This window comes from Chiloscyllium punctatum, chromosome 25 (genome assembly GCF_047496795.1).
Source record: "Chiloscyllium punctatum isolate Juve2018m chromosome 25, sChiPun1.3, whole genome shotgun sequence".
NCBI classification, from domain to species: domain Eukaryota; kingdom Metazoa; phylum Chordata; class Chondrichthyes; order Orectolobiformes; family Hemiscylliidae; genus Chiloscyllium; species Chiloscyllium punctatum.
In genome coordinates, this window is record NC_092763.1 from 56,600,053 (window position 1) to 56,625,035 (window position 24,983).

General features: G+C 38.8%; 1 protein-coding gene across 6 annotated transcripts in view; it reads right to left on the reverse strand.

The window, feature by feature from the left end:
- Positions 1–24,983, reverse strand: part of gria3b (glutamate receptor, ionotropic, AMPA 3b) — a 351,500-nt gene that overhangs the window by 127,152 nt on the left and 199,365 nt on the right. For all 6 annotated transcript variants that reach the window (XR_011964134.1, XM_072595311.1, XM_072595312.1 and 3 more), the window contains exon 7: positions 10,613–10,780. Coding sequence is in view for 5 of the 6 variants with exons in the window: in XM_072595311.1 (XP_072451412.1) it covers positions 10,613–10,780 (168 nt within the window). In the remaining variant the exon portion in view is untranslated. The remainder of the gene's footprint in view (positions 1–10,612; positions 10,781–24,983) is intronic.

The following is a 24,983-nucleotide window of genomic DNA, read 5'->3' on the forward strand; positions in this document are numbered from 1 at the left end:
GCTGATCCATTGCTTAATTTTCATTTCCTGTCAAACTGTACCTTTGATACACTGAATTACTGTTGAGAATTATATTCATGTTCTGTACTCATCCATCTTACTAACTATCATAAGATTGCTCGCAACATTTCAGTGTCAATAGTAGCATGTTTGGTAGTCTTGTCTCTAAGTTAGAAAAATTGTGAGTCAAAATCTCATTTCACAACCTAGACATAACAGTTAAAATGAAAATACCAATGCAGGCCTGACTGAATGCTATCTTGTTGGAGGCACAGCCTTTGGGATGTGATTTCAAACCAAGTGGTCTGTCAGGTGGGCATAAGAGATCACTTGGTATCTATTTCAAAGCAGAGTAAAGGCTTTATTCCATATGGTCAATATTTATCTTTCAATTAACCATCATAAAAATAGATTAGCTTTTCATTTTCTCTTCATTTGTTTTGGGATTGTTTTGTACGCAATTTGACTGAAGTGTTTCCTATCACACAACAGCAACTGCATTCATAAGCAGTTCATTGGCTAGGAAACATTTGGGGATAGTCTGTGTTCATGTAAGATGCTTGATTTGTTCAGGATTTTTTTTCCTTTTTTATTTTCTAAGGTCCAGTGAAATCAGTTCTTTTTAAATGAGAAAATCATTTATTGAATATTACAGTTTATTTAAGATATTTCTGGAAGAATGCTAAGAAAGTAATTTTATTTATGCTTTATTGTCCAAACCATATAATAAGTTGTATTTTCTTTTACAGGGGATTAAAAGCTTAAGGTTGAGCTTTCACACATGACATTTACTTTGGCTTGCCTTTATTGCAGAGATAAAGCTGCTGCATTTAAATAGGGAATTAATGGTTTAATATTTATTGACTTAAAAATGAATGTCAGTGGTGGGCCATGTGGTGTGTGAATATTTCCACATGCTTCATCACAGATCAGTGGGGTTACTAGCAATTAGAAATTTGCAAGCATGCCAACCAGTTTGTTTTCCTCCTCTTCTCCCTGTTCTAACATTGCCAGACTTAAAAACAGGCAGCACTTCATGAATAATCAAGTTACTGATGCTTCTCTGGACTGGATGTAATGCTAATCCATTTGTGGGCTTGAAGCTGGGGCCACCTATACTAACTAGAAAAAGCAGATTGGAAATGGAAGCCTGGATGAAGAGTTCACAGAATGCTTCTGAGATAGTCTCTCAGAGTAATACATTTTGGGTCTAAGCAAGTTATACTAGACTTGATATTGTGTAATGTGACAGATTGAATTAATGACTTCAGAGCAAAAGCACCCCTAGATAGCAGTGACCAAAATATGGCTGAATTTTATATCCAGTTTGAAATGGAGAAGATTACGTATAAGACTAGCATCTTCAACTTTAATATAGGCAACGTTGCAGGCCTGAAATCTGAGCAAGCTAATGTGATCTCAGAGCTGAAAATATGTTGCTGGAAAAGCGCAGCAGGTCAGGCAGCTTCCAAGGAGCAGGAGCAGGAGCAGGAATCCTGAAGAAGGGCTCATGCCCGAAAACGTCGATTCTCCTGCTCCTTGGATGCTGCCTGACCTGCTGCACTTTTCCAGCAACACATTTTCAGCTCTGATCTCCAGCATCTGCAGTCCTCACTTTCTCCCCAATGTGATCTCAGACACAAGATTATGATAGTTCATTAAACAAGCAGTGGCAGACATTTAAGAGAATATTTCATGATACTCAGAATACATATGTTCCTACTATAAAGAAAACTTCTAAGGGGAAGACCAAGCATCATGACTCAGTAAGGCAGTTCGGAAAGCAACAAAAATAATGAAAAGGCATATAGATGTTAAAAATGAATGGCAGGTCCAAGGATTAGCCCAAATATAAAGAACAGCAGGAAATGACTTAAGAAAAGTCAGCAGAATGAGATGAAGGTATGCAAAAATGGACAGTACATGTTTCTATAGATACTTAAAAAGGAAACATTCAGTGAATTCTAGTCCTAGAGAAAATGAGATGAGGAGTTAATAGAAGATAATAAGGTGATGATACATGAAACAAACAGATATTTTGCTGCTGTCTTCACTATAGAGTATATATTAAAAAATAATAGTAGTAAATCAGGAGGTAGAAGAGAAAGAGGATCTTGGTGAAGTTACGATCACCACAGATCGTGTACCAGCAAACTGATGGAGCTGCAGCAGACAAGCCTCTGGGTCCTGATTGCCATCTACCTGGGATCTTATAACAGGCAACAAATGTGTGACTACTGATTTTCCAGAACTATTAGATTCAGGAGAGGCTCCATCAGACTCAAAAGGAGCAAATATGACTCTTGCATTCAAGAAGAGATGGAGCCAGAAAATACAAAACTATAGGCTGAATCGTAAATTCTTTGACAGTGTTTGTTTTCACAAGTTTCTTAGAGGGTTTTTTGCCATGAGACCTGGTGACATCATTCACTGCATCTTACCAAAGTTGCCTCATTAACAACCCACCCCTGCCCTCTCACCAGATTCTATCCCCATTCTATTACTTGCCATTCACTGGATATCTGCCAAAGACGAGCATCTCTACACTCACACCATTTCTGAAAGGCTGCTATGTACCTGGACGAGCACTGGCTTCTTGAGAGTCGTCAGGAGGTGTTGGGAGAAGGGGAAATGTCCCTGCAATTCTCCAACTGGGATCCTGGTAGATGGGGTGGTAAAGAGGAGGGGTGTAATTTCTCTAGAGGACCAGAAGAGGCTGTGCACGAGACCCTATCAGCCTGGTCCCAGGTTGCCACCAAATTGCTTTAGTCTAGAGGAATGGCTGGCAGTATCACAAGCATGTCACTAACCTTCTCTGTTCCACCAGGGTAAGCACCACAGTCCACTCTGCTACCTCTCACTCACTCTACCTTTGCTACTGCACCCGCATCTGACCAAGGCTTGTACTCTATCTGCCTTTAAAAGCTTTCCACGCCCGCCCTCATTTCCCATGCCTCCTCTACCACAACTGGGTCCAACATAACCTACCCTTCATTACCTCAGCACTGTATACTCACTCAACCATGAAACCTTATCACCCTTCAACCACCTACACTAGCACTCATAGCTCTGTCACCCATTGACATCGAAATCATTCCTTCTCTTTTCCACAATCCAGGAGAAGACAGCAACCTCTGCCCCCACCCCCCCCCCCCCACCCCACACCACACACACACATGGAAAGGGCCCAGAAGGATGTAGGGGTGCCCAACATCAGGCTCCTCATCCACCATAAGTAGATAATCTTAATTTTTGCAGGAGAAGACTTAGATAGCTGAGGTACGGAGGGATTGAGATGTTCTATCGCATGGCTGAGTGCTTAAGGAATGTTATCTTTAATTATTAGAGGAATTGTATGTAAAATTAAGAATGTTATGCTTCAGTTATGCAGGCATTGGTAGACCACATATTGAATACTTTGTGAAGTTTTGGTCTCCTTATTTAAGGAAAGATGTAAGTGCATTGGAGATAGTTCAGAAGAAGTTTACTAGATTAATACCCTGGAATGCACATGATATATTATGAGGAAAGGTTGGACATACAGTGCTTGTTCCAATTGGAATTTGGAAGTGAGAGGTGACTTGGTTCAAGTCTATAAGCTTCTGTATGGTCATCACAAAGTGGAAATGGAAATAAAATATTTTCTATTGTGGATGAGTCCCGAATGAGGGATAACTTCATTAGAATTAGGGATCACCCTTTTATGACAGCGATGCCAGAATCATCTTCTCTTAGAGGGTTGTACAATTTGGAACTCTTACCTCAGGAGATGATGGAGACAAGGTCATTGAATATTTTTAAGGCAGATAGATACAGGGGAATGGGGTGATGAGGTAGGGATAGATGAACACAGGTAGAGGGTACGACCTGGTTGGTAGCTGGAAGCAAGGGTTGATCAGAGGAATGGAAGGGAAGGGGAGGGACTGAGAAGGGAGTCAGGGGTTGGAAAGGGAGGTTATTTGAAATTGGAGAATTTGTTGTTAAGTCCTCCAGGCTGTAGGCTGTTCAGATGGAAGATGAGGTGTTGTTCCTTCAACCTGTGGTCTGATTTGAAGTGGCAATGGAGGCGGCCAAGGATGGTCATATAGGAAAGGGAGTGGGATAGGGAATTAAAATGGGCAGTGATTGGACTTCCGACAGCAAATTAGAGGAACAATACCTCATCTTCCCCCTGAGCAGTTGACAGCCCAGAGGACTTAACATTGAGTTCTCCAATTTTAAATTACCTCCCTGCCCATCCCCTGACTCCCTTCCTAGGCTCTCCATTCCATTCCTCTGGTCAGCCCTTCTTTCCAGCTACTAACAGGATTCATTCCTCCCATCGACCCACCAGGTTGTACCTGCTACATGTGTTCACCTATCCCTACCTCACCAACCCGCACCCTCCCCATGTAAAACCTTCCCCCTCTAATCACAAAATGTTGGCAATTAGGTGCAGGCCTTTTTTACACCCATGACATAAAGCAACTCTCTGTGTCACCTCTTATCCCTGTTGGTGCAGAAGTATCGATATTGAAAGAAAATCTCGACCATCGGTATCTTTGCAATTTTCTCTCACTTCTGTACCAGACACTGTTCAAGCTTATAACGACAATCACAGTTTCAGTACATTGCAAAAGTATCATATTGGATTGGCTAACACTGTACAAGCATAAGGCAGAATTCTGGTGGTTGGGGAAGGTTTGGTAAACATTTTCATTTGGCTTGGATTCAAACCGCAGACATCACCAGTGTACACATTAATATAGTTGATGACGCAGACTATACATATCAGAATCCTTCCTTAATTATTGGATTTTGCAAACTGAAATGACTCAAAACTAGGATGTATCACTGTATGAATCAATTCATCGCCAAGGATATTAAACCCAGTTATTACGCGAGGCGGTTAGCAAAGCTGTCATTCCAGATATTATCCATTTCCTGCAATGCAAGAATAGCTGTTCATGACTCCACAGTCACCATGAAGCTTGACTGAGATAGAGTTATTCACAGACACAAATAATAGTGCAAAGTTGACATCTGACAGTTTATGTCACTAACATAGAAATGTTTCAATATCGCAGAATGGTTCTAGTATATTCCAGTAGATTGTTTCTTCAGCCTTGCAGGGATGGTCAACCTCCATGATGATGACATTGTCAATAAAAGGGCCTAAGCTAAGTAGAATCTGCAATTATCAGCAATGCTCACTCAACTTGAACAACATAATTTTATGCTCAGCAAGGTCAAATGCATATGTGTAGCATCTGTGATTGACTTTCTGCAGTGTAGAATGTCAGAACTGGTGCAAAGTCTGTACACAACAATGTCAAAGCAATTCGTATGCTTCTGATCCTATCTAATGTGGCAGAGTTGGCATTACTCCTAGGTATGACTAATGTTTATCACAAATTTCGTCCTGAAATGCAGAGCCTCTTCAGAAGCTACTGTGCAAAGATGTTCAATGGGAATGGGCAATTACACAGCAAATAGTATTTGACAGTTTAAAGATGAGGATAGTATATCTGGCTTTCCTTATTCATTTCAAAGTATGTGCTAAATCATATGTCACAACAGATGTATTAGGAATGCCATAGGAGCTGTACTTTTGCAGTATTTGAAATAAAGTGAATGAATCACTGACGTACTACACCTGTTCTGAGAGACTGAACACAAATACTCAACTGGAGAGTGGGAAGCACGAGCCTGCATTTGTGCTTGTGAGTAGAGGCATATGTATCATTACAGTAGAAAGAATCAGCCTGCTGGCCAGAATAGACCTCTGCATAGAAGAGTATATTAAATACCGTATAACATGTTCAATCCATGAAAATCTGTTGAACTATTTCCCTGGCTCCACAAGTGACCCTGTGGCCAACAAAATCATGGCACCAAGTCCAAGTAGATACTTTTGGAGAATTGCAAATAGAAGCAAGCAATTGATGTTTTATGGTTGTTGTTCATGGCCAACATAGCAAATGCCCAGAAATCACAAATTCGATACCCACCACTTCAGGTCATTGACATTGTGAAAGCAAGTGAGGACTGCAGATACTGGAGGGCAGAGTCAAAAAGGGTGGTGCTGGAAAAGTACAGGAGGTCAGGCAGCATCCAAGGAACAGGAGAGTCAACATTTCAGGCATAAGCCCTTTATCAGGACCTTCCTGACCTGCTGGTTTTCCAGCGCCCCCATTGACATTCTGGCCAAGTCGTTTACAAAATGACTAGCACTAGCACTGGTGACTAGCACTGTATACAATGGACAAGTTTGTTTTTGGTCAGTTCACAGAATTCCTATCAAGGAATCATCTACCAAGTGATATTGTAATATAATCCAAAATTTAATGGTGGCATTTGATTATTCTATAATAAATGTAAGTTTAAAAATTAATATGTTGGATGGGATAAAGTGTGAATAATCCAGTCACATCCTACTTTGCACAATATATAATCTGTCTATAAGGGCACTGGAGTTACAGCAATAGGGTGGAGGAGTGGGATGATCTTTGGGGGATTGGTGAAGACTTGATGGGTTTAAAGATCTCTATCTGCACTGTAAGGATTCTATGAAATTTATGACTAGTTATAATTTTTGCATTCTGCTGATAATTCTTAGATTGTAACTACTGGCCACTAAAAATTTCAGAAGGAAAGCAGAATAAACTGCAAAGTCAAACAAGGAACCAAAATATGAGCTTGGAGAATGGGTTTACACCAAATGGAGAAATCACAACCATAAGTGTGTCTTATCTCTTCAGGACTAAAGCTTATTAAGTGGCTGCTCAGCAGCATCACTTATATATTGTATGATGATATTAATTTTTTGGGGGGACTTGAGTTTGACAGATTATGGGAAAATCTGGGAATTTTTAAAAAAAAGTTCAATGAAATGATGCATTTGAACCTATTCTTAATAAGTCACTTTTTGGAAACCATATTGTTACAGATATTAGCTGGCCTTAGACACTTGGACTCACTTCAGCAAAAGCACCTAACATTTTTTATGATTGGGTTTTATGGTTGTTTTGTTTTTGCAAAGTTTTATAGTCTTGGCATTTGATTATTGGTTTTCAGTTGGGAGAAACCTGCGAAAGTACAAACTGTTCAGCTTGTATCTCCTGTCTCTGAAAGACCTCTGTGATGAATCAAATGTGAAACCTGGTTGTACTCTTGAAAAGTCTTTGTGATACGGTGTTTCTCAAGCAAGCTGTGCCAGACAATATCCCAGAGGCAAATGCCTACGTTTGGGGAGATTTGGTCAAACATGTCAGAACATCAGATTGATAGCCAGCTGAACAGCTCAAACTTTAACCTTTTTGCCTTCAAGAACTAAAATTTATTGCAAAACGTGTTTTCCCGAAATGAATAAAACATTAATTGCTGGAAAAGCTCAGCAGATCTGGCAGCACCTGTGGAAAGAAATCGCAGTTAATGTTTCTGGTTAATGTTTCATCAGTTTCAAAGAAGGGTCACTGGACCTGAAAAGTTTAAAGCTGATTTCTCTCCACAGATGCTGCCAGACCTGCTGAGCTTTTCCAGCAATTTCTCTTTTTGTTTCTGTGTTACAGCATCTGCAGTTCTTTTGGTTTCCCAAGTTGAATCTGTGAAGAGAGAAATCCATTTTTATGTCCTCTTCAGCCTTCATTTTTGTCTGTGTTTTTCCATTTTCAGAGGGGTAAGCATTTATATTTTCATACTACAAACTAAACCTGTTACCAGATTTGTATCTTAATTCAATAAATTTTGTTTTAAAGTAAATCAATAATATTTTGTTTATTAAAGAAACCTTGTTGATGGAAGTTTTTAACTTATGTCTAATACAGGTAAATCAATTGAATTCCTGCTGTGAACTGTGGAGAAGAAATTGGTCATAACAATGACAACACAAAGTGAAGCATGAAATGCTTAATAGTAAGTGGATCACAATATTTTGAGGATTAGGATACATCATCAAGTTAATTTTGCAGAACCACAAATTTAAACTTGTATATTTTTGCACACTCATAACAGATGATCACATCTCAAAAAAACATTTACGTACCAAAAGAAAACTGACAAGCTAAACTCTAAAACCATTGACTCAATGTAAATATGCTGCTTGTTCAGGACAGTTCAATTCAATACAAGGTCTTTGGTTTCACCAGGAGGATACGATGCAGTGCTCAATTATTTGATGGTTGATAATGTAAGATTTGATGGGAAGATTTATTCAGGCCACAGCCACTTGAGTCTATTTGAAAATTGGAAACGAGGATGTGTATTGTGCTTAATTCCACAAAAGGTAGGAAAAATTCATTCTGATTACTTAAAAGCCAGGACACCTACACCCCACCAGCTTCTGTTCCCAGCAAACAAACAAGATGCAAGTTTGTATTCAAAAGAATTTGAAACTTAAAGGAAGTAAAATAGTACAACACCTTTCCCTATAAAATAAGGAAACTGTTAGAAGGAAATAGTAGAGCATTTCTATTGTAAGCATTTAAAAGCTGGGTAATGGACAATGTAAAAGTAGATATGTAGCTGCATACTTAAATGCTAATGTTTGGGGGTAGATTTTGTGTATGGTAATAATTTAGAAAGGGTTAATGTTGAAGAATATGTTTTCCTGCACTCATACATTCTTGGGTGGAGCAAGAGGGCAGCACAGCTTAAGATGTGTTGGGATCAAATATGTACCCAACCCAACCTCCACTCCCGGCACCTTCCCCTGCAACCGCAAGAAGTGCAAAACTTGCGCCCACACCTCCCCCCTCACCTCCCTCCAAGGCCCCAATGGATCCTTCCATATCCATCGCAAATTCACCTGCACCTCCACACACATCATTTATTGTATCTGTTGCACCCGATGTGGTCTCCTCTACGTTGGGGAGACAGGCCGCCTACTTGCAGGAATGTTTCAGAGAACACCTCTGGGACACCCGCACCAACCAACCCAACCACCCCGTGGCTGAACACTTTAACTCCCCCTCCCACTCCGCCAAGGACATGCAGGTACTTGGCCTCCTCCATCACCAGACCCTGACCACACGACGCCTGGAGGAAGAGCGCCTCATCTTCAGCCTAGGAACCCTCCAACCACATGGGATGAATGCAGATTTCTCCAGCTTCCTCATTCCCCCCCCCCGCCCCCGCACCTTACCTCAGTCCCAACCCCCCGGATTCAGCACCGCCCTCTTGACCTGCAATCTTCTTCCCAACCTCTCCGCCCCCACCCCCTCTCCGGCCTATCACCCTCACCTCCTTCCACCTATTGTATTCCCAGTGCCCCTCCCCCAAATTCCCTCCCCCCTACCCTTTATCTCAGCCCGCTTGGCACACCAGCCTCATTCCTGAAGAAGGGCTTATGCTCGAAATGTCGATTCTCCTGCTCCTCGGATGCTGCCTGGCCTGCTGTGTTTTTCCAGCAGCACATTTTTCAACTCTGGTCTCCAGCATCTGCACTCCTCACTTTCTCCTATCAAATATGTAAATCCTGGTTCTTACTCATTTTCATAATTAAGTTGAATCTGCCATTATAACTTGTAACCACTAAGGCTTACTGTATTTTATAGAAGTGTTTCTTGTTGGGACATATTAGTGGTTCATCCTCTACCACTATTAAACATAATGGCCTTTGGATCCATTGCAGAAAGGAGGATTGGTGGCAGCATCTGACTAATAGCTGGTAGTAGTTAGTTCTGCAACACGTATGTCAGTTATTATAAATCAATTGCATCCTTACTCACTCCAAGGATCATGACATGAAGGTGGTCACCAGAGTGAAGTCCCAGTGACTGGAACTGGTAATCCCATAATGAGTAAGTGTTTTCAGGATAATAGGGGAGAAAATCAGCAGAATGGGCTGTAATTTTATTTGAGATGGAGTTTCAAGTTGCTTCTGAACTGTTCTATCACTAACGATGAAAGTATACTGTAAGTCCCAAGAAACGAGAAGTAACAAAGTACATAACCATTACAAAACTGATATTTTTCTGTCAACAATGAATCAGAACATGTCAAACTGATTCCATTCTGGGCTACAGTGACTGATTGGCATTAAAAAGCACAAACTACTTTCACTTATATGATTACTGGAGACTGATTGTGGAAAACCAGTAATTTCGTAAACTAGCTGGGGGGTGGGGGTGGTGTGTAAGGCAAATAGTGTGGTGGCATAATAAACCAACACATATTGGAGGCTCACAGTTCATGCTGCATCTCTTGAGCTCCTGAATGCATTTTCTAAATTGTCCATTAATAAAAACTCAGATGATTAACACACTGTTAGTTTTTTAAATAGGTATCACTACAGTCTACACATAATATAAATAGAATTATGAAAATAATGAAAATTCATTCAATCTCTTAAAATTCTGAACAGAGTAACTCTCATGATTAGGCAGCCAAGATGTGAATTAATGAAAGTAATTTATTGAGAAGAATTAAGCTTAAACATCAGTTAAATTTTGAATTTAAATCTGATTTCTCCAATGGGGAGTTGTTAAGGTTAATTTACAATTATAAAATGCTTTAATTTTTAAAAATTACAAAATCTATTTAAATATGTACCAATTGCTGGTGGATGTGAACTGCATCTATATGATTTCTTCTACTGGCAAGTTACATCAGTTGGAAACAGAATTCCTCATACCTGTTTTAGAGCCCGTTCAATATCAATTCCTTGGCTCCAAGGTACTGCAGGATTGGCTAAGCAGTCTCCAGTAGTTACTCTTCTTGAGATATCAATCCGTTGCCTTCGTAGATACCGAAAAGCTTCAGCGATGACGAATATTCCATCATAGGTCAAAGCAGCAGTAAACTGAATAGGAGAAAAAAAATGTGGTTTTTATCAACATGGAACATAGAAACCTAATTGCGAAGTTTGGTCAGGTAATCATTGTGGAAATATCCATATCCAAGGATTGACATTTTACTCAGTTACTGCTTTCAGTTCTTGGCTGAGATCCTAAATAAAGATGCATTTGGCAGCAAGATGTCATAGGATTGAAGCTGTTTCATACATGTATAACCCTTGCTATTGGAGATCACCGACTTACATTGATGTCCCACTTGAGAGTATTGACAGATAAGACAATCACCCACTCACAGCTGAATTGTGGAGCATGCAATAAAAGTGATCAAGAGAGCAGAGCTAAACAGAAAATAAAATTCAAAACATAAAAATGAAAGAAACACATCTATGTGTCCAGTTAAATAGCACTGAGATTACAATCTTACATGCTGTGGAAAAAATTAAATCCACATGAACTATTTAACTATTCCTTACCCCTCTTACTGAAAAACTGCACACTTGTCACCTTTTCATGTCTCATTAAAGCTCTCTTTGAAGTTGATATCTTATTATGCACATAAGGTGTTTTGCATTAAATCTGTCCAACACTATTTCTGTGATTGTATTACAATAGTGCTTGAAAAAGAAGATTGTGCGGTGTAGAAAGCAAAGCTACTTCTTTATTTGAACTGCTTAAAGAGCAAAGATCCAATTTTAATCTGAGAAACATTGGATGCATTGGCTTTATGTCTCTTTTATGTTTGACATTGGTATTTACCAAATTCACAGTTGTCTCATAATGAAACATCATTTCAACAGCAAACCTTTATTTATATCATTAATAGACCTACCCATGGTATTGCTCAAGTATGTTGGAATTTACACTTGCTTTATGATTCTCATTGTAAGCACTATTTGTACAAGAACTTGTTCAAGCAGTAGTGGAAGCTTAGCTTGCAGATGAGCTGGAGCCAAAGGGTGTATACAAAGCAAGCTTTGGCAGGCAACAAGTAACCAACTACGGACGAGTGACTAGTTTCAATGTCAAAGGCCTTCTGCCTGCCAACAACTATGCAATTGGCTCCCAGCTGGCTGAGTAGCTGGGGGTGCAAATGTTTCACTGGAAACTACTGGATCTCCGGAGGAGAAGGAGCTGATTTTGCTCTTCAATAAAAAGCATCTCAAGCCTGAAGTTAACTAGTGCATTTCCCTTTCCAGCTGCTGTTAGCTGTGACTTTGAATTGATAAGTCTAAGACCTTTACAAGTGGGAAACAGTCACCCAGTGCATCCTGTAATCAGGTAAACATATTGGGAGAAGCTATGTTCTGATCAGCAGAAGAATCATCTTAGCAAACTCTGTACAGGAACTACTGAATTGCCTTTCTCCTCATACCATAACACTCATCCTTTTTTTCTGCCTGTATGTCTGTTTGTAGAAGGGAAGCTTCTAAAGGGGCTAGAGTTTTAACTAGTACACTTAAGTTGTATTATTTGAGTACAGGAGTTTGGAGGTCATGTTGCGACTGTACAGGACATTAGTAAGGCCACTGTTGGAATATTGCGTGCAATTCTGGTCTCCTTCCTATCGAAAAGATGTTGTGAAACTTGAAAGGGTTCAGAAAAGATTTACAAGGATGTTGCCAGGGTTGGAAGATTTGAGCTATAGGGAGAGTTGAATAGGCTAAGGCTGTTTTCCTTGGAATGTATGCGGGATAGTTTCCTCGACCAATGTGTCGAGGAACCAACTCCAGCACAAGCCACCCTCAACTGGGTATTGTGTAATGAGAGAGAATTAATTAGCAACATTGTGGTGCGAGATCCTTTGGGGAAGAGTGACCATAATGTGCTAGAATTCTTCATTAAGATGGAGAGTGACACAATTAATTCTGAAACTAGGACCCTGAAATTAAAGAAAGCTAACTTTGATGGTTTGAGGCATGAATTGGCTAGGATAACTTGATCAAGGATTCTTAAGGGGTCGATGGCGGGCAGATAATAGCACACATTAACAAACTTCAACAACTGTATATTCCTATCTGGTGTAAGAACAAAACAGGGAAGGTTGCTCAAACATGGATAACAAGGGAAATCAGGGATACTGTTAAGAGTAAAGAGGAAGCATATAAATTGGCCAGAAAAAGCAGCAAACCTGAGGACTGGGAAAAAAAATTAAAGTTGAGCAGAGGAGGACAAAGAATTAATTCAGAAAGGGAAAGTAGAATATGAAAGTAAGCTTGCAGAAAACATAAAAACTGACTACAAATGCTTCTATAGATATGTGAAGAGAAAAAGACCGGTGAAGACAAATGTAGGTCCCTTGCAGTCAGAATCAGGTAATGGATAATTCATAATGGACAATGAAGAGATGGCAGACCACTTGAACAAATACTCTGGATTTGCCTTCACTCAGGAGGACACCAATAACCTTCGGGAAATGCTAGGGGACAGAGGGTCAAGCATAAAGAAGGAACTGAAGGAAATCCTTATTAGTCAGGAAATTGTACTGGGGAAATTGATGGGATTAAAACCTGACAAGTCCCCAGGGCCTGATACTCTGCATCCCAGAGTACTTAAGGAAGTGGCCCTAGAAATAACGGATACATTGGTGATCATTTTCCAGCAGTACTGAGATTGCATGATCAGCCATGATCGTACTGAATGGTTGTGCAGGTTCGAAGGGCTGAATGGCCTACTCCTGCACTTGTTTTCTTTATTTCTTAAATGACAAAATTGTACTTGCCTCCACCACTACCTCTGGCAGCCCATTCCAGATACTCAGCACCCTCTGTGTGAAAAAACTATCCCTCTGGATCCTTTTGTATCTCTCCCCTCTCACCATAAACCCTAGTTTATGCCCTCTAGTTTTAGACACTCCTATCATGGGGAAAAGCTGTTGTCTATGCACCTTATCTAAGTCTCCTATGATTTTATAGACCTCTATTAGGTCACCCCTCAGTCTCCTACACTCCAGCGCAAACAATTCCAAGCCTATATTGTCTCTCATAATTCAAACTTTCCAGTTTGGTTAGCATCTTAGTAATCTTTTCTGCACTCTTTCTAGTTTAATCATATCTTTTCTTTAGTAGAGCAACCAGAACTGCATGCAGTACTCCAAATGTAGCGTTACCAGCATCTTGTACAGTTGCAACTCCTCTACTCAATGGTGTGACCAATGAAAGCAAGCATGCCAAAAGCCTTCTTCACCATCCTGTCTACCTATGACTCCACTTTCAAGCAGCTGTAAACCTGTACCCCTAAATGGTGAACTATTCACTTTTTAAATATATTAACATAAGCTTTTAAAATATATTCAACATTTCCCAATTCCTGACAAAATCTCTTCTGACTTCACCAAGATTACTCGTTTTGTTGTTTAGCGAAGATCAGTTTCACTGTCAAAATATGATTTCAGCTCAATTCTTGTCAAAATACCATCCAGGTCCATTCCTACTTTTCCTGCAAACATACTGGTGCTCAGCTCAATAATAGCACTGCTGTCTCAAACCCTAAAGGGTTTGGGTTTAAAGTTCATTTCAGCAACTTGAACACACTCAGAGCTGCTGCTTCAGTGCAGTTGTGAGGAGGTACTTCACTATCTTCAAAGAAAAATGAGGCCTCATCAATTGTATGAGGTGGCCATTAAATATTCTCAAAACATTGAATTCTGCACCTCCTAATGCTGCCTGGCTTGCTGTGTTGTTCTAGCCTTCTGCCTGTCTATATTAAATATTCCATAGCATTATGCTCCCTCATTTTCTGGTCAATATTCATTACCAACCAAGCCTGAAAAGAAATGATTTGATCATTGTCTCACGACAGTTTGTGGGACTTTGCTGCACATACACTGGCTGCTATATATCCTTAAATTACAATGGAAATTGTACACCAAAAAGTACTTCACTGATCGTAAAGTGGTTTATCGTGTCTTCAAGTTGTGAAACATTGTGTTTCTTTTACTTCTTCATTCAACAACCTCATGTTAAACAGTTGGCAAAAAAGGGTGTCCCCTAAAATTGTCCCCTTGGGTGGCACAGTAGCTCAATGGTCAACACTGCTACCTCACAGTGCCAGGGACCCAGAGTTCAATTCCAGCCTCAGGTGACAGTCTGTGTGGAGTCTGCACATCCTTCTTGTGCCTGGGTGAGTTTCCTCCAGGTGCTCCATTTTCCTGCCACTGTCTAAAGATGTGCAAGTTAGGTAGATTGGCCATGTTAAATTGGCATAGTGTCCAGGGGTGTACAGACTAGGTAGATCAGCCATGGGAATTTCAGGTTACAGGGATAGGTGGAGGGGGATTGGTTTTGGGTGGGATGCTGTTCAGAGGATTTGGTGTAGCCTTGGTGGGCTGCATGGCCTGCTTCCACATTGTAGGGGTTCTATAATCTATTCTATGATCTAATGAATCTCTTCTAGCCAGCGAGAGGTAATGAGATTCCAAACTTAGGCAGTTAGCTGTGCTCACTCATTTTTCTTCCTGGCCAGGTAGAAGTGAAGATGGAATCTAGAACAAAAGATTTAAAATATTCTCCACTCATTTGTACTGAATTGGTATAAGTTTACAAAAGACACACAATATTGCCGAACACAGTCTCCCACTCCTACAGCATCATTCCATATAAGAGCTGGTGATGCAATACCTGCCTTGTTAAGCCATCCATTCTCTGTTCTTTCGATGTGATACACCAATTTACTTATACTTCTTTCAATATAGTCTCCTGCATTTGCTGCTCACAATGTGGTCTCTTCTATAATGGGGGCACCAAACGCAAATTGGGTGACCGCTCTGAGAAATACTTCCATTCAGTCCACAAGCACGACACTGAGCTTCCTGTCCCCTCTCATTTCAATTCTCCACCTAGTTCTCACTCTGATCTTCATTGCCACAGTTATCTCAGCATCTTAGCTTTTGACTCATCATCTATACCTTCTGGTCTCAGCAACAGGTTCACCAATTTTAAGTTATAACCGCTGTCTCCATTTTGTTTTGCTTTTGTTCTTTGCTGATTTTGTAGAAACATCATTTTATTCCTTTGCTGCCCATTTGGATAGTTACTTTCCAGCCTTACACATTATCTTACTCATTACTAGTCCCAAAGGTTCTTGAACTATGAATCTTTTTGTCACTAAACCCCTCCTGTTTTCCATCCTATTTTGTATTTCTGCCAACCACCTGATCAACTCTGTTTCAGTTTTTAATTACACCATACACATTTTCTTTCTAAAATCATTGCACCATTTCCAAATTGAGAACATCAATGTCAATCCTTACTAATGTAATCACATCATAATATTTCATCTCTGAGGTTTCCACAACCATATGCTGTAACTCTTCAAATCTCTCATCTTATTCATCAATCAAAGGTCATTCCACTTTTCCTAAGTGGTGTTGTTATAGTGTATGAATTAAGCAGGAATTGTCATATATCAACAATATTGGGCTCCAGTTGCTTGATTTTTCTTGTTAGACTTCAAATCTCTCATCTTATTCACCAATCTAAGGTCATTCCACTTTTCCTAAGTTGTGTTGTTATAGTGTATGAATTAAACAGGAATTGTCATATATCAACAATATTGGGCTACAGTTGCTTGATTTTTCACGTTTGAATTCTTTCCCTTTTTCTTCATTGACTTTTAGGTTTTTTTGCTGTGAAGGTGCATCTATAAATGATTTCTCTAACTTTGCACTTGAATTCAGTCATAATCAAAATCCAAATAGATCACTTTTCTTGATGCTGAGTTTATTCACTATCTGCACAAATCAGGTGTTGCTCATAATAATGTTTACTTCTTCAATGTCATCATCGACAGATAGATTTCTGAGTTCATTTCAAAGGGCACTCTTGTATACATAAAAAGCCTGAGAAGAATATTTAGGGTACACAGATGGAATGAATTTTCACCAAATTAAACATGCCAGTAGCCAGTTTGTAGCAAATGTGCTGAAGGTTTTCACAACTATTGACAGTGGCACTGAATCTAAGTTCTGCTTAGGATGATATTAGTTTTCTCGGGTATTATTTAAACCTTGAAGGATGAAGCCATATTCTGATTTGTTCATTTAACTAATTGGCTAGCTCTAGCAGCTTTGTTACCCTTGTTCTGTTGAGTTCTTCAGAAACTTTACCCCAGAGTGGTGGCACAGAATTGCTCAGCTTTCGTTGTTCTACTTTTCTGTTTTGTAACTCAAGTTTTATAACATTATACTTCTATGCTACTTTTAGGCATTTGCTGTCAATAACTACATCAATTTATTTCAAGTTTCCTGTCATGCTTAATATCCAACAACTGTCATGACTTGTATTTTCAGATTTGAAATTCTGGAATATTGTGTTTAGCATTATTTATTTTCACACATTGTTTTAACTTTAACAATGGTGTAAGCTGTGGCCAGAAAATATTCGAAATACCACATTTGGCTTTTGTACGTTGTGATGTATTTTAATCTATTTTAGAGTTTGGGATTTAAGCTAGTGCCACGTGGGCTTTGCTCTGTGTCTCATAAGTGGTTTAATGATTATCGTGTAAGTATTTCTGCAGTTATGATAAGTTCTTTTAAAAAACAGTCTGAGAGATATTGTTCATGGAGGCTATGTTTGGAAAGTTTATGAACGTAAGGAACTGGAGTAAACCATTTATCCCATTGAGCCTGCTACACCATTCAATAGGATCATGGCTGATCAAACACTTGAATAGCTTTTGTCCAGCCATCCCCATAACCCAGTAAGGCACTAATAATCAGAAATCTATCCATTTCTACCTTAAATGCTCGAAGACTGACCTTCCATCACCGTATGATGAATTCCAATGGCGTACAATCTCCCAAGAAATTCATCTCATCTTGAACCTAAATGGCATCCCCTTTAATTTTAAATCATGTCCCCTGGTTCTAGACTTCCCAACCCCAGGAAAAATCATGCCTGTACCTACCTTGTCCACCCCTTTAAGAATTTGTAAGTTTCAAGGAGATTGCCTCTCATTCTTAAAAGCTCTTGACAATACAGGCCAAATTTTCCTAATCATTCTTTAATTGACAGTCCTGTCACCCCACAAACAAGTCTGGTGAATCTTTGTTACTCCTCCTCTATGGCAATAATATTTTTCTTCAGCTAAGGAGACCAAAACTGTGGACAGTAGTCCAGGTGAAGTATAACTATGCACCTGTATAAATGTAGCAAGACTTCATTAGTCCCAGATTAAAATTCTATTGTAATACAGGCTAACATTCCATTAGTCTTGCTTGCTACACCTGCATGTTAGGCATCAGTGACAAGGACACCTAGGTCACTTGTGCATCTACAGTTTCCAACCTCTTAGAATTTAATAAATGCTCTTCAATTCAGTTCCTCCTATCAAAGTGGATAAACATTTTTCCATATTCCAACTGCCATATTTGTGGCTGTGCACTAAGCCTGTCCACATCTTCCTGAAGTTGTTTTACATTTTCCTCACAACAGACTTGTATCATTTGCACATTTTGAAACTCTACATTTTCTCCAAATCATTGACATGTATTATGAACAGCAGAGGCCCAACTATTGATCCTTGCAATATTTCACTCATCACAGCCTGATAATGTGAGGAAGACTCATTTATTTCTACTCGTTATTTTCTGTCTGTTAGCAAATCATTAATTTATGCCAGTACATAACCACCTCTTACAAGTGCTTGAATTCATTTAACCATCCTTCTGTTTGGGACTTTACCAAAAGCCTTCTGAAAATCTAAGCATACTTTGCTCCTTGGTTCACCGTCATCAATTTTGTTAGCGACATCTTAAAAAACTCGATCAAGTTCATCAAACATGATTTCCCATTCACAGATCCATGCTGACTATGCCCGATTAGATCATTATTATCAAATTTTATTTATCACATCCTTTATAATAGAATCTAGCATTTCCTAATTGCTGATGTAAGGCTAACAGGATTGCAGTTCCCTAGTTTCTCTTGTTCACTTCTTAAGTAGTCAAATGACATTGCTACTTTCCAATTTGCAGGAATTAAAACAGAATCTTTAGAATTTCAGAAGATAATCACCTCCCTGTGTCAACTGAACCACTATAGGCTCTTCCTTCAACACTTGGGGATATATAATATCAGGGCCGGGGAATTTATCACTTTTCAGCTGAAAACTTTCTCCGGAACAATCTTTTCACTAATAGTAATTTCCTTCACTTCTCATACTCCCTAGCCACTTGGATCTCTAGTTCTTCAAGTTTTCTTGTAAATTCCTCATTAAAAATAGACACTATGGACCAAATCTGACTTTTTTTTTGCATTGTGATATTTAGAAGCATTCTTACCACAAGGCACAGCAAGACTTCTCATCATACCTTATTTACCTTATTAACCACCTCTCCCTTAAACTGACTGAGGTGTGCTTATAACCACAACAAGTTCACTTCGCTTGTGTGTGCACTAAATGGCAAGGCAAGACAGAAGTAATATGAACTTGGTTTCTCGGGCTGAAGGGACAAAGTGTAAAAAGGCAGGGATACTGTGAGCATCCAAGTAGCTCAGAGTGAGTGAGTGTTATGACACCAAGCAACCAGTCTGGAGATATAGCTTTGCCTCGTCTCCGAGAACAAAGTGTCACTTCTGCAGCTGTATACAGATAGTTGCTGGTACATCCCTTGGATGCATCAAGTTACTTCATTTGCAGTAAACTTTAATTAAATCACCTCTTTTCCCCTCTGTCTCAAATTCCTACTTTGACCCAAATTCTCAGATACTTATTCTCTGTTTCCCTCATTCTGACCAAGCAGATTATTCCCATTTTATGAGCAAACAAAATAACATTGTAGTCCGTTAGGCTTTCAGATAGAAAGTGTGGACATTTTAAGGGTGGGGGTGTTAAGGGAAACACCCACAGACTCAGAAGCTTTTGGGTTTCAGTATTCAAGGTTTTTCGGGAGGCTTAGCTGAAACTAGTCATAAAAGACAATTGTTTCTGAAAAAAGGAGATAGTTTAGGAATTTAGAAATAGGTTACATTAGGAAATATTAAAAACTAATAAGAAATAGTTTGGTTTTAAAAGTTCCAGTCCAGAAGCATTTGGTTACAACTCGGAAGAAGCTACTTGAAGCTGACAAAGTATAAGCTCAGTTGTAAGAAGGCTCTACGAAGAAACTATCTGACTCTCAACTGGGAGCTGAAGCCACAGTTAAAACAAAAACATTTAAATGTGAAAGAGAAGGGAATTCTCTCTGGTATGAGTACTGTCAAGGACTGCTTTTAGGATTAATGGCATTATATTTTACTGTATGTTTTTAAATTTTTAAACCTGTTATATATAAACAGTTTAGTTTATTCTATTGCAATAATCTGCAGCATGTGTGCTTGCATTTCAGTGAAGGACCACCACGTTAAAACCCAAAACAAAAGATCTGACATGCCAGCTTTTAGTCTGTGAACTAACTTGTCCAGTAACAAATCAGCTGGGAATATAACAATGTCTCAATTTGTTTGTAGCCAAGCAAAACAGTATTGAACTGATTTCCATTACTTAGCGAAAAGCTTGCCACTTAACTTGAGATGGTTCAGTCACTAGTTGTAAAGTTCATGCTCATTCTGAATGCTTCTCCAACACGTGAACTGTTGTTATTACTTCTTGCTTGTCTGGATTTAATTTGGCTTTGCACCATTCATAGTCCAGTTATTATGTATCCACCAAAGCAAACTCCTCTTTAAGGAACACAAAGTAATATGGTCAATTAAGCCAAGTATTTTTAACCTGTATGTGGTGTTGATCTCCAACAGCACTGATTAGGCACTGAGACTACTGTATATTTTTAGACACGAATAACACATTTTACGAGGACTTAATTAGCCTAAGAGGTGTCTGATTTGCAGGCTGTCAATGTCAATGGTGAATTCCCAGTGCATTAGGATATATCTAATGTGTAACAATGGTTTGGGCAAGAAGCATCACATAATTATATCTCAAGTAAACAGTGGCAATACCTGTTCATTCAGCTTAAAATCATGATTTCTTCATGAATTCCATAATTATTTTTAGTCACTTGCTTAGCTTTCTACTGAACATAAGAATTTTGTAGGTAACATTTTGACCAAGTAATTCTTTCCTGTTGTAAAGACACCAATGTTCAGCATATTTACATACATAGACTACTTAGCCAGCAATTTTCTACAAACGTACTTCAAAAATAATGGAATCATAGTTAGTAATATAGGCATAAACTGACAGTTCCTTTTAGTTGCCCTGCCTCCTACTTTATAACATATCACTTCATCGACTCTATTCGAAAATCCAAGAATCAGCAATCTCCTGAAAGATTGGTTATATAGGCAAATTTAGAGTAGTGCTGGAAAAGCATAGCAGGTCAGGCAGCATCTGAGCAGCAGGAAAATCAACGTCTTGGGCAAAATCCCTTCATCAGAATTCCTTTTGCCTGAAATGTTGATTTTCCTGCTCCTCGGATGCAGCCTGGCCTGCTGTGCTTTTCCAGCACCACTCTAATCTAGACTCTAATCTCCAGCATCTGCAGTACCCACTTTTGCTTGGTTATATAGGCTGGGTCAGTTAATGCATTACATTTTCCATTAAACATTTCTTACATTGTGAAATATCCCTACCACAAAAGTATGTACACAATTTTCCTTTACAGGAGCATACAATTGGATTCAGCTTGTATATTTAGATAGAGTCATAAAGTCATACAGCATGGAAACAGACCCTTCAGTCCAATTAGTCTATGTCAATCACCTTCCCAAACAAAACCTGTCCCAACTGTCTGCGTTTGACCCATAACCCTCCAAACCTTTCCTAGTCATGTACTTATCCAAATATCTTTTAAATGTTGTAACTGTACCTGCATCCACCACTTCCTTGGCAGTTCATTCCACACACGAACTACTCTCTGTGTAAAAACGTTCCCCTCTTGTCCTTTTAAAAGCTTTCTTCTCTCAACTTAAAAATATACCCTCAAGTTTGAACTTTCCCATCCAAGGAAAAGGACTCTTGCTCTTCTCCTTATCTATGCCCTTCATGTTTTTATAAATCTATATAAGGTCACCCCTCAATCTCCTATACTCCAGTGAAAAAAGTTCCAGCCTATTTTTATAACTCAAACCCCTTCCATTCCTGGCCAAATCCTGGTAAATCTTCTGACTTCTGAGAATGTGGAGGGAGATAGATACTTGTATTTGACCTGTAGACTGCCGTACATTCATGTTTAAAATTCTGCTCGACAGCTAAGAATCTAAAATATGCACCTCTTTGAACCATGTTTTGAAATTTTGGCTCTACTGCTCAGTTTCCTTGTGTGACAGGTACTGCTTTACTTTCTGAAGTGTTCAACCTGGTGCATTTACTTCTGGTGATAGTTCTGCCAGGATGCCATTTTGATGATGGCTTTGTGTTTTAAGGTGAGTCCTTGGAAGTTTGCAGGTAGATTGCAATATTAGTCAGAGTGCAGTGCTCTAATGATGTCAGTGCTACCAGCACTGGAGCTTAATCCCATGCTCCCTTAAAAATATTGGGAGGCTGAAGTACTCTCAAATCCCCTTTGAATACAGAATGAATTGGATAATGAACAGATATCACACAGAGCAGAACATGAGGATGAATACTATCATTTTGAGTGTTGGCAGTTGGTTATGGTCCATGGTGCCACTGCCACTTCCTCAGGGAGGCTTCAATAATATATTGAAGGATACATTGCTGGACTCCAATAAATTACTTTGAAAGCTGGTATCTGTCGACATAGTGGCAGCATGCTGCATGAGGGCTGTCACTGCTTCCACCACAGCATCAGCGCATGCAGCTTCTTGTGTTTTAAATGGAAGCTGAAGCATTGCCTTCAGACATTGCATCATGCTGGAGATAACATTCCATGTAAAGCTTGTGCAAAGCATTGTGCAAGGTCACTTCTACTTGGGGAAAATAACTTTTATTCAACTTTATGACAGAAAGCACTCAATTAATTGTGTTGAAGAATTGTAAAAATGTTCTTCCCAGGTTTGGCTGAACACCACCAAGTGATCTATCTATTCAACACAGATACTTAATAATTCAATAACCTTGTTGTTTAATCATTCAGAAATTGTTGGTGCATTTTTCATTCTAAATGTCATGACTTTACATTGATAAAGTCTATCTATTGTTACAAAAGCTGAAATTTATTTGACTATAATATGAATGCAACTTGCCAATATCCTTTTAACAAGTCAATTTTTGAAATGACCTCTTGTCTAATCTCCTTTGGTACAATCTTCTAATCATGGAATTTGATATGTAACCACTTTTGCTACTGTATTGGCTTTAAGATAATCAATACATAGTCATTGTGACCATCTGGTTTTGGCACCATCATGACAGGTGAACATCAGTTATATGACTTAATTCAATAATGTCATTGCCCACCATGAGCTAGATCTCATTGCTCACTTGAGCTAATGTCTGGATTGAGTCTGGAATGGTGTTGTTTTATGGGTAATGCACACCCTTCTTAAACTTCATGTAAGGCAAAGACATTTTTACTGGCCTATTTATGCAAGTTGATTTGAGTCTAAATTAGTTTTCATAAGTAACTTTGCTATCTTTCTCAGAGATAGCACAATAATCAATTTAACATTTCAAGCACCTCCTCATTGTCTAATATGATTATTGGAGGGTCAACTTCAAAATGTTTAATTTCTAAGTCATTATCAAATAATTCCAATTTCTCTCTTTCATTGCCTTTATCTTTTGTGACTGTAGATATACATTTGGTCTAATATTCCTACCTGTCATACTTTATTAACATGACACACTTGCTGATTTTTCCCGTTTGAAATATTCGGTACATAATTCTCATCATTGTTTTTTTTTCATTTGGTAAGGTCCAGTGAACCTTGTTTTTAATCATTTCCCAGAGACAGATAACTACTAAAATTATGTCCCCAGAAACAAAATTGCAAGATATAGCCTTTTAATCTGCTCCAGTTTCAATTGTTAGTTGGCTATTTTTCAAATGCTTTCTGAACAATGCTTGGTTACTTTTTCTCAAATATGACACATCGGTCAAAAGTATATATTTGGTTTATAAATTTTTAATTCATCGATTTAAGAGGTTTTCTCACGACATGAGTATATATCAGTTCAAAAGGACTGAACTTTGTGGAGTTATTAGAGGCATTCCTCATAACAAACATGTAACAGGACATTTTTTTATTCCATTCATAAGGGCAATAATGTCAAGAAGCTCTAATTATGGTCTTTAAAGTTTCTTACCACTTTTGGAGTGATATTTGAGATTATGGATTATAACCTGAAGACACAAATTGCTTAATCACAAACTATTCATGATTTCTTTGAATATTTGTGAAATAGTATTTGAAACTTGATTTGACTCCATTTTTGTGGGAACTCCATACCTTGTAAAAAGTTGAATAAACCTTTCTGATTCATTTTTTCTAAAACTTTCCCCAAGGGCTCTGACTCAGGAAATCTTGTTGGCACATTCTTCATCATTAAAAAATACTGATTCCCACTTGTCAGTTAAGGTAATGGTTCTACACCATCTATTAAGATGCTTCTAAATGCTTAATTGGAAGCTGGCATTGGAGATAAAGGCATAAGTTTGATTGTTGTTTGGGATTTCTTGGCATTTCTTGCTATGTCTGGCAAAATCAAGCTATATCTTTATGTAATCCTGGCCAATCAAAAGGTTTTAGTATGTCAGCCTGTGTTTTTCCCAATTTCCCAGAAGCCAGATTTCCAAAACTAGGCGGCACTGTAATAAAATAGGGGTCACTTTTTGAGGGCAGAGCTGAGGTAAATATTTTTCTCAGAGTGTATTGTGTCTTTGAAACTCTCTGCCTCAGAAAACTGTGAAAGTGGATGTTTCTTGTCAGGTAAGGGAGTTTCTTAGGGTAGTGCCCTAAGTCTGAACATTTCAAACGCTTCATGAATGGTCTTCCTTCCATCAGAAATGGGGATTATGCTCATTACTGCATCATGTTCAACACCATTCACGATTCCTCTGTTTCTGAGGTAGTCCACGTTCAACTGTAGCAAGGCAAAGACAAAATCTAGGTTTTGGCCAACAGGTGGTAAGTAACATTTGTACCACACAAGTTCCAGATAATGACTATTTCCAACTAGAATGAATCTAACCATCATCCCTAGACATTCAATGGAATTACCATTGATAAATCCTGCACTATCAATGCCCTGAGGATTATCATTGCCAAGAAAGTGAACTGGAATAGCCCAACAATACTATGA